This window comes from Schistocerca nitens, chromosome 5, assembly GCF_023898315.1.
Source record: "Schistocerca nitens isolate TAMUIC-IGC-003100 chromosome 5, iqSchNite1.1, whole genome shotgun sequence".
NCBI classification, from domain to species: Eukaryota; Metazoa; Arthropoda; class Insecta; order Orthoptera; family Acrididae; genus Schistocerca; species Schistocerca nitens.
In genome coordinates, this window is record NC_064618.1 from 608,271,213 (window position 1) to 608,282,522 (window position 11,310).

The 11,310-nt window shown below is 36.0% G+C and overlaps 1 protein-coding gene across 1 annotated transcript; it reads right to left on the bottom strand.

Annotated features, from left to right (window-relative positions):
- Positions 1 to 9,199: 9,199 nt before the first annotated feature.
- LOC126260607 (uncharacterized) lies at positions 9,200 to 10,167 on the bottom strand. Its single transcript, XM_049957943.1, has 3 exons — positions 10,153 to 10,167; positions 9,930 to 10,096; positions 9,200 to 9,407 (listed from the first exon to the last, which is right to left on the bottom strand). The coding sequence occupies exons 1-3, from the start codon at positions 10,165 to 10,167 to the stop codon at positions 9,200 to 9,202; spliced, it is 390 nt and encodes a 129-aa protein (XP_049813900.1).
- Positions 10,168 to 11,310: the final 1,143 nt, after the last annotated feature.

Genomic DNA, 11,310 nt, shown 5'->3' on the forward strand with positions numbered 1-11,310 from the left:
TTAAATGATGCCCAAAATCAACAGCAATGCCACTGGATCTAATCATGCCTCCCTGGTTATCAGTTGAGTGGAAGGCTTCAATCAGAGATGTTGTAGGTTCTGTGACAACCTATAGTGTGAGTTCTAGTCTTGCACCATGGGGCTGAGAAATGCAGAGTCCACTTGAGTGAGGGAGAGATGCACTAGAAATCAGAGTTGCTATCCAGGTAGATCGTTGTATGTAATCCCACCCAATTGTGAGTCTATTACACTTATAGTGATCAGGTACCAAAGCATTTGACACAAAGTGCCAGAGTTTGAAAGCTCCTGAAAAATAGTGGCAATCATATAATTATTTCATTTATTTATTTCATTTTCCTGTGATCCATGTTGTGAATATATCACAGGATATGGAATGGTTTTAAAACTTTGGTGTGGATACATTCTGTGGCTTTATGTAAATAGTACTAATCAGTTTCATATTAAAATATCTACAACTTAGGTTCCATTACAAAAATAAATAAGTTTTGCAGATAAATAAATATTACAGGAAATATAAATATTACAGAAAATAAAAATTAGAGAAAATCTATTACAGAAAAATCAATACATTTACAAGAATAAATAGACAGGATCACAATAAGGATCTGTGAATGTATCTGAACGTTACAGGTTCATGGGTACTGTACAGTGTTTTTTAGCAACTCTGCTATAGTGTAAAATGATCCTTTCAATAGGAACTGATTAAGTTTTTAAACAAGAGCTCATCGTCTACTAAACATTTAATCTGTGAATGGTGGACATTAAAAATCTTAAATCCACGAAATGGACCACCTTCTGTACCATGCTCAGGCTTGTTTGCTCATGTTGGATACCTTCTTTTCCTCTAATATCATTTTTTCCTTATGAAACACACCAAGCAGAATATATATTATGCAGTGACTGTAAGGATTTCAAGTTCCTTAAAAAGATTTCTGTGCATGACTGCAGGGGGGACTCCACTTGTGATTCTTATGGTTCTTTACTGTGCAACAGCTAGTGGCTGAGTTCACCAAAATATTATTCTGTATACCATAATGGCATGGAAATAACCATAATAAGCAGATTTATGTTTCCATGAAAGCAAACCAAAGGAGCAAATCACATAAATTAGTCTTTTATGGTTTTACTAGTTTATTTTTACGGCTGAAAGCAAGGGGAAACTACGGCCATAATTTTTCCCGAGGGCATGCAGCTTTACTGTATGATTAAATGATGATGGCGTCCTCTTGAGTAAAATATTCCAGAGGTAAAATAGTCCCCCATTTGGATCTCTGGGTGGGGACTACTCAAGAGGATGTCGTTATCAGGAGAAAGAAAACTGGCATTCTACGGATCGGAGCGTGGAATGTCAGATCACTTAATCGGGCAGGTAGGTTAGAAAACTTAAAAAGGGAAAAGGATAGGTTAAAGTTAGATATAGTGAGAATTAGTGAAGTTCGGTGGCAGGAGGAACAAGACTTCTGGTCAGGTGACTACAGGGTTGTAAACACAAAATCAAATAGGGGTAATGGAGGAGTAGGTTTAATAATGAATAGGAAAATAGGAATGTGGGTAAGCTACTACAAACAGCATAGTGAACGCATTATTGTGGCCAAGATAGATACAAAGCCCACACCTACTACAGTAGTACAAGTTTATATGCCAACTAGCTCTGCAGATGACGAAGAAATTGAAGAAATGTATGATGAGATAAAAGAAATTATTCAGATAGTGAAGGGTGACGAAAATTTAATAGTCATGGGTGACTGGAATTCGAGAGTAGGAAAAGGGAGAGAAGGAAACGTAGTAGGTGAATATGGATTGGGGGAGAGAAATGAAAGAGGAAGCCGTCTGGTAGAATTTTGCACAGAGCATAACTTAATCATAGCTAACACTTGGTTCAAGAATCATGAAAGAACGTTGTATACATGGAAGAAGCCTGGAGATACTAGGAGGTATCAGATAGATTATATAATGGTAAGACAGAAATTTAGGAACCAAGTTTTAAATTGTAAGACATTTCCAGGGGCAGATGTGGACTCTGACCACAATCTATTGGTTGTGACCTGTAGATTAAAACTGAAGAAACTGCAAAAAGGTGGGAACTTAAGGAGATGGGACTTGGATAAACTGAAAGAACCAGAGGTTGTACAGAGTTTCAGGGAGAGCATAAGGGAACAATTGACAGGAATGGGGGAAAGAAATACAGTAGAAGAAGAATGGGTAGCTTTGAGGGATGAAGTAGTGAAGGCAGCAGAGGATCAAGTAGGTAAAAAGACGAGGGCTAGTAGAAATCCTTGGGTAACAGAAGAAATATTGAATTTAATTGATGAAAGGAGAAAATATAAAAAGGCAGTAAATGAAGCAGGCAAAAAGGAATACAAACGTCTCAAAAATGAGATCGACAGGAAGTGCAAAATGGCTAAGCAGGGATGGCTAGAGGACAAATGTAAGGATGTAGAGGCTTATCTCACTAGGGGTAAGATAGATACTGCCTACAGGAAAATTAAAGAGCTCTTTGGAGATAAGAGAACCACTTGTATGAACATCAAGAACTCAGATGGAAACCCAGTTCTAAGCAAAGAAGGGAAAGCAGAAAGGTGGAAGGAGTATATAGAGGGTCTATACAAGGGCGATGTACTTGAGGATAATATTATGGAAATGGAAGAGGATGTAGATGAAGATGAAATGGGAGATACGATACTGCGTGAAGAGTTTGACAGAGCACTGAAAGACCTGAGTCGAAACTAGGCCCCCCACAGTAGACAACATTCCATTGGAACTACTGACGGCCTTGGGAGAGCCAGTCCTGACAAAACTCTACCATCTGGTGAGCAAGATGTATGAAACAGGCAAAATATCCTTAGACTTCAAGAAGAATATAATAATTCCAATCCCAAAGAAAGCAGGTGTTGACAGATGTGAAAATTACCGAACAGTCAGTTTAATAAGCCACAGCTGCAAAATATTAACACAAATTCTTTACAGACGAATGGAAAAACTAGTAGAAGCCGACCTCAGGGAAGATCACTTTGGATTCCGTAGAAATACTGGAACACGTGAGGCAATACTGACCTTACGACTTATCTTAGAAGAAAGATTAAGGAAATATGTTTCTAGCATTTGTAGACTTAGAGAAAGCTTTTGACAATGTTGACTGGAATACTCTCTTTCAGATTCTGAAGGTGGCAGGGGTAAAATACACGCAGCAAAAAGCTATTTACAATTTGTACAGAAACCAGATGGCAGTTATAAGAGTCGAGGGACATAAAAGGGAAGCAGTTGTTGGGAAGGGATTGAGACAGGGATGTAGCCTATCCCCGATGTTATTCAATCTGTATATTGAGCAAGCAGTAAAGGAAACAAAAGAAAAATTCAGAGTAGGTATTAAAACCCATGGAGAAGAAATAACAACTTTGAGGTTCGCCAATGACATTGTAATTCTGTCAGAAACAGCAAAGGACTTGGAAGAGCAGTTGAATGGAATGGACTGTGTCTTGAAGGGAGGGTATAAAATGAACATCAACAAAACAATGACAAAACAGTAGCTTAAATTAGTGCAAATTACTATTTTGGTGCAAAAGAAAATATTCAGTGTATTTGAATCCAGATAACCAGAAGAGACAAAATCAAAGCAGCAGTTTAAATTGGTGTAAATTACTGACATTAAACATATGCCCTCTTTGGGAGAGTGGGTATGAAACTGGAGAAGCATACAGGATCCTAAAAAAGATTGTGGTATTACAAGAAGTATGCAGGGGGGACAATTGTCATGAAGGAGCTGGTAGCATGTGCTGACTAAATGTGGGATAGAACCCATTGTCGATCAGATGCGTAGTGCAGTGGACCATGCAGCTGGAATGAATAGGAATGGAATTCCGAAAAACTTGAATTGTAAAAAATATGCTTCAGAAGGCCATCTGCAGTTCAAGGTTTGAAAGGGGGTCCTTAGTGCATGGCTCCTATTTGAGCTTGCAGCTTTGGGTAAATGTTTTTGATTTAGCCAAGACATGCAGCCATTATCTTCCCAATCAAACATCTTCCTTGCTGTAGCTATGTTACAGTGCATTAAGCAAGGTTTGAATGACGAACCAGAGCTGACACCAAGGCAAATTGTGTGAACTGATAAATTCTTCTTGCCAAAAATGTTAACTGGGTTGGAATTAAAGCTCAGCTAATGGCACCATTTGAAACACACTGTGCATATTTTACATGCAAACAATGGAAAATATATATTTTTGTGGGAGGTTTCTGAAGTGTACCACTTCTACACTATAACTTCTATGAATCTGTCCAAACTTTGCACTAAGGTACATAAATGGATAAATTAAAAATGAAATTTTTCATCCAATAATCTCTATCAGTTGTTGAGATATGCTGGTTTAAACTCAAGCTAAAATTAGCACCTAAAATTCATCCCTTCTTGAATTGAAGGTGCACACATGGTTTAAAGTGAATAAAAAAAAATAAAAAACACATTCTAACTATAAAATTTAAAACTTGCTTTCAACAATCTAGCTTCATTCGGATCTTACACATAAAAGACAAGTTTTTTGTGAGTTTTTCTACTCACCTAATTTTTTTTCAGACTTTTTCGAATCAGTTCAAATTTGGTAAGAATGTTGACAAATACATGTAGTTAATGGTCATCCTATTGTTTTGTGAAAGCGTTATCCATTGGCATAATACAAGCAAAAACAGTCTTCACCCAGGTTGAAGCACAACCAGATTACCTTTTCTGATATTTGTCTGGTAGCTGTGCCTCCATTGAATCTGGCTGAAAAGTGCTTGTGTGAAGTACGCTGTTTTAAATACTGTGGACCACACCAGGTTTGCAGTCCCATCACTTTAATTGCACTTTGGTATTGAATAACCTATAATTTATGACCAGATCATGTCTGTTATATCAGAATTTCTGCACAGATAGACAGCAATGTACTACACTTGAGCGATATCCTGTAATATGTTTATTTGAGTGCAATAACATAACATAGGCATAATTCTTCACAAAAGTTCACATGTGGCAAACATTTATAATCAGTGCACTTTATGAATTTCTTAAGACACTGTCCTTCAAATCTGGCATTCGTATCAATACAAAAACAATATGCACAGCAATTAACTGTTGGAGATAACACTATTCATATACTGTACCTATTATCACAGTGAGCATTATTGAAGTTTAGCATAGCCCATAATGATAATTACACATTCCCTGTCCAGTCAAATATTGAAAAGAGGCACAAAATTATAGAATGATCTTGTGGATGCACTGTTTAGATGAAACATGCCTCATTTTGTGATTTATAATTTGCGCTAACTGATCTGTGATACATTTCCCCTTATCAGTGGACATGGATCTTGCACATTTCATAATCTCTAGTAGACTGACTATAACATTACATTACAATAGTTATAACTACATTTATCTGTTGTTTGCTGAAGTTTTACAAGTTACAATTAAAATTTACATTTCTGATTATCTGAACACTAGAGGGACATTCTCCTGAATGTGAACAGTTAGGTAAAACAATAATTGCTATTGAATTATGCTGTCCAGTTTGTCAAAATACAGTACCCTATTTCAGGAACAATGTTTTACTATGAACGCTAATTACTCTAAACTAAATGAGGGCAAAAGTTGCTAACATATTTTCAATATTACTTGTATGAATGCTAATGTCCTTTACATGGATTTTTATCTATATTATCAGAAAGTTAGTAGTCAGGTGTATGTTTACATATGAAAAATGATAAAGAAGTTTTATGTTACTGGTATTTGTAATCAGCATGGTTTTTAGGAATAGTTTTTACACATATAAGTTCCCATTCATGAAAAGAATGTAATGGATGATAAATTTGAGTTGGCTAATGCCTGAATTAGTATTCAAAATGTTTGGTGCTATGCACATGCCATATAAGAGGGAAGAATAACATAATAGGAACCAAACAAATGTAACAGGCAGATGGAATTCATCTGCTTTGTTACGAAGTCAACAAAACTCTACATCACTTACCAAGCTATTGTGATCTAATGTGAAAATTATGGCAGAGTAAAAGTTTGGAACCAGAATGAAAAATGCTCCTATTGTAGCACAAAAAGGCAAGTAAACCTTGGGCAGAGTTAGTGTTGTAAAGGAATGGAACTAGCTTTTCAACCTGTAAGTTAGCTTAAAAGAGACGTAAATCAAAACATCTTGACATACTCACACTTTTTTTACAAGGTAACATTACTTCCTCAGTGTAGTCAGCCTTCTTAGGTGCAAGGTGTTGGCACACCTGCACCTTGTAATGGCTGAAGATCAGACATGTTATAGTTAAAAAAGTTTTTCGAGGGGGGGGGCGATAAAATTTTTGGGGGTGGATTTGTTCCTGGGGAGGTGACATGCATCATGTTACTTTACTTGATGTGATGAATTACATTACATGATATGGGTACTAGTACTAACAAAGGTGCGAATGTGTCAAGATGTTTTGCTTTAAATGCATTTGAAGCTGGCAGATAAGTTGAGAAGCTAGTTCCCTTGTTTTTACATGCATAACTCTACCCACAACATATACATCTTCTTTTGTTCTACGATAGGAGCATTTTTCAGTCCAGTTGCATAATGGGTCATATCTGCAACACTGAAACAACAGGAGAAATTGCAAGAGCATTATGGAGTAGCATTCAGCTTTGAAGAGGAAGCAAAAATAAGTGTCAGCACATTTCAAGATTATGTGAAGTAACTTTGCAAGAAACAACGTTATAGTATTCACCAAGAAGTACACAGAGAACAATTGCCTGAAACATTCATATGTTTTGAGTGTGAGTAAAAGATAAGGATTCAAAATGAACTGTATTAGAACAGTACATTACATGTTTGTTCAAATTGTTAAGACTGAAACATTGCAAAATAATTCATTATGCCTGAAGCTGAAGATAATGATGCTCTACTCTACTTGCAGTGGCAGGTCTCACTTGGTATCACATGAAGACTAATAAAAATGAGAGAACTGTTATTAGTGACTCCGAAATAACATAAGGCATCCATGACATTAGTGGAAAAACAGGAGAAAAATATACAGGCATTAATGGAAAACGGAAACAAGAACAGATGGAGTAACGTTAAAAAATTTTTTTTAAAAAAATTGGCCAATATTACACAAACAGCAAGAACATGTAGCCAAATGAGAAGATTTTAAAACAGACAGTCAAGTAGGAACTTCTGAACTGGGAACAGATCTAGTAAGAAGAAACCAAATTGAAACAGCTGCAGGTATGTTGAAGAAATTTGATTGTGTATAGATTTAGGTCAGGAAGAAAATTTAAAAGACAAGAGTGAGAGACAAGCAAAGGATATCAGTATAACCAAAACAGAGGAAGAAATGTGTACTATGGAGACTTGTCATATTAGGAGCAGAGGCAATGACAAAACATAAAGTAGAGGTCAGTTTTAGTGAAAACACCACAAAGATTTGAAAGGGAGAAAAAGGTGATGTCTAAAGAGAGGAAGGCTCCAGAAGATACAGAGGATATACTATACTATCATAGGAGAAGACTATGGGAAGAAAGCATAAACAAACCACATAAAATACGGCAGATTGATACAGCATTTAGAAGAGCAGGAAGCTCCCTTGAAAAAGAGGAAGTTACCCAGAAAATTGAAGAGAATGGTACCAAAACAGAAGAAACTGAACCAGAAAAGTAAAGTGAACAAAAGAAAGTTGTGGTAAAGGAAGAAGGAGAAATTGTGGATGAGATGGGAAATCAAAGCAAAACAGATGACTTGAAACTATTTAAAAAATGTCACACATGTGCCACAAAAAAAGAAATGTAACTTATTTTGTGGCACAAGAAATAACAATAGAAAAAAGAAGAAAGAAGACAGACTGCAAGGTTCATTGCACTGTAGTGACAGCTGGGAGACAGTTTATTTATTTATTTATTTATTTACATTTTCTTTGTGTGGAGCCATCATAATGATGGCTTTTGTAAACATCAGACTTAATACTATGGTTATATTTACACTTATGAAATACAGTATATTCTGTAGCTGTTGCTCCTTATGTCTATTTTGTACATTTATCACATTACAGCTGATATGCTAATGCCTCATGCTACAATCAGTATCTTAAAATTTGTTGAAAGAAAATAAACATTTTTCTATTAGGAAAGATTTTATTTTAAAAACATTTCCCGTGTTTGTTCTTAGAGTGTTTGGTAGCTTGTTATACCAAATCAAACCACTGATATATGGCCTTCTATCAGTCATTTTTAACGTTGTTCTGTTACAAAAATAGTTACACTTTGTTCTAATGTTGTGATCATGAACATCACTGCCCTTGATAGCTTGTTAGTTGACTTGTAAAAAATACAACTATTTGGAAGATGTACAAAGAATATATTGTCAGATACTTGTGCTGCACAAACACTTCACGACATGAATCTCTATGTCCCATCTCATGTATATGTCTTATTGCTCTTTTCTGTAGTAGTAGTATTCTTTTTAAATGTACATCAGCTGCACAGCCCCATAGTTCAATTCCATAATTGAGAAATGGGTAAAGTGTTCCATAATATACTAATTTCAGTGCTTGGCTAGGAACTGTCTTTGTGAGCTGGCTGAGGAGATAAATGGCACTACTGACTTTTTCCCTTACAAAATTAATGTGGTATGTCCACCGCAAATTTTCATCAACATACACACACAGGAATTTACAGTTACCATTTTCTGTTGCAGATATATAACACACACTATTCATATTGTTATGGTGAGAACTGCCTGTTTTAAATGTCGGTAGTTGAGATTTGGTGACATTCACCTTGAGTCCCTGATCATTGAAGTATTTTGTTACTTCTGTTACACCACTAGTAGCAAGAGATTCTAGCTCATTAGATTCACTTCCATAGAATAAAATTGATATGTCATCTGCATAACTTACAGTATGGGAGTTGATGGGTTGTGCAATGTCGATAATATATATAAGGAAGAGAAAGGGTCCAAGTATTGAGCCCTGTGGTACACCTTGTAATACAGGTTCACTGGTGGACTGGGAGTTCCTGATTTTATTATCTAGTTTGTATGACAATTTAGTGCTTTGCTTATGATTCAGCAGATATGTGGTTAGAAGATTCATGGCTTGAACCCCAATACTATAAGATTTTTGAGAAGTACCTTATGCAGTCTGCATCTTCTGGTCCAACAGACAGTAAACTTTATGGATGAACTGTGTAACTGTTGTGGTTATACTTAGCTCTTTTCTGAAGCCATAACTGAGAAAGGATAATGCTTTCGAATATCTTACTAAAAGTGGGAATTAATGATATCGGTCTATAGCTGGAGACATCTTCCTTACGTCCCTTTTTATACACTGGTTTCACTACACTCATTTTTAGAGCTGTTGGATACATGTTTTCTCTAATGCTGCAATTAATCAGGTAAGTAAGAGGTTTAGAGATTTCTTTTAAGCACGCTTTAGTAATAGCACTGGATATGCCATCCTATCCAGATGAAAATTTTTCCTTTAGCATATGTATTGCCATGTGAACCTCCTGCTCATTTACTTCCACAAATTCAAATTCGGTACACTGGGTGAGATGGCATTGGGCCTCTACCTGTGATTCTATAATATGGGTTGATTGTTCGCCAGAAATGTAGTAGTTATTAAAAATATTGCATATGGTATCTAGATTTTTTATAATGTTACCATCGTGTCTTATGCTGAGTGGTTCCATATTCATCTTGTTGGAACCTTTTCGGTATTTGCCAATCAGCTTCCAAGATGCTTTGGTTATGTTGTCAGACTGTCATATTGTTTTGCTGTTAATCTGCTTCCTTAGGTTAACAATTTCAGTTTTAAAGGTTTTCTAGGCCCTAATTATTTTTCCTTGAAAACCTGCATAGTAGTAGCTTTATAAAGCTGGTGTAGATAGATGTACTTGCTACCTGAGCCTAATCAGATTTGGTGGGAGTTTTAGTCTGGGAGTACTTCCATTTTGACAGTGGTTAACTACCTTTCGGATTTCCCTGACTGGACAACTATGTTCATAATGATGCAGTGGGGTTGAGTAGAATTCATTCCATTTCTCATCCGACACATACAGTACCTGTTCCTGCTCAAATAATGCAGTAATAGTTGTTTGAGCATGTCAAGAACTGCACATCATACTGCTGATGAAGACATGAAGGCAGCACATGTGAGTTCAAAACAATAAATAAACCTTTTAAGCTTTGTTCTTCCAGTAATATTGCAATAATATGACATGTAAAACACTTCCCATAACTATAAATATTTTCTTTGTTGCAAATGAGGCTTTTTCTTTAAGGACATTCAAACTGAATTCAGAATATCGAAGAAAAAAGCACAAATACTGAGCTCTACATTTATATTTTCCTTTACAAACAATTAGCTAGGAGTACAGTCACAATATAGTTCATAAATTATTGCATTGATGATTGATACACAAATTACTGTCAGTGGTGTTAAGAAATCACTAAAATAGTTTATACTGAAAACGGCTCCAGGGATGGAATCCACATCTGATTCAATACAAAATTTTCAGCTGAGTTAACCCCTCTTCCAGCCATAATATATTGCAGATCCCCTTAAAAAAATCTAGTAACAGGGCTAGAAAGAACAGTGTGGTCACACTTGTTGTAAAAAGGGTTGCAAAAGTGATCAACAAAACTATGGTCCAATACCAATGACATCCATCCACTATAGAATCATGGAATATATTCTGATCTCAACATGGTAAGATATTTTTTTTTTAAAGTTATGAAGATTATACATTGTGTATTTTTATGCAGTGCAATTTTAAAATATTTAATTGTTATATTCGTGAGAAATGATTATGCTGTATTGTTGGCTCATTTTCATGTTGTGCAAGTCAGTGAATTTCATCCTTTAAGGGTCATCAACTGGCCACTGTTATGGTTGCCACACCAGTCAAATCTTCTGAGAAGATGAATTTCAGGAATTGTGCAGTCAGTGGTCATTGGTTCATTAATACGAGGGTTGGAACTTAAATAGTGGCAACTATTTATTCACAACTGATACAAAAGAGTTACATGTTTGCACCTGTTACTGTCCTTCAAAGTAGTCACCAGAATTATATAGAACCCATTGGCAGCAATGTGGAAGGCATAATATACTGTTAGCAGAGCCTGTTATGTTGATGATGCGAATGGAGTGGTCTGCTGCCTGCCGAATCTCTGCAACTGTTCTGAAGTGAATGCCATGAAGTGGTTCCTTCATCTTCGGAATCAAATCATAGTCACAAGAACTTAAGCCAGGGAGTATGGTGGATGGTACAGTACTTTCCAG

Excerpts from the sequence above, each read along its gene's own strand:
- LOC126260607 (XM_049957943.1), bottom strand. Across the intron at positions 9,408-9,929 it reads CCAAATCTGATTAGGCTCAG|CATTAGAGAAAACATGTATC; the intron begins GTAGCAAGTACA and ends GATTAATTGCAG.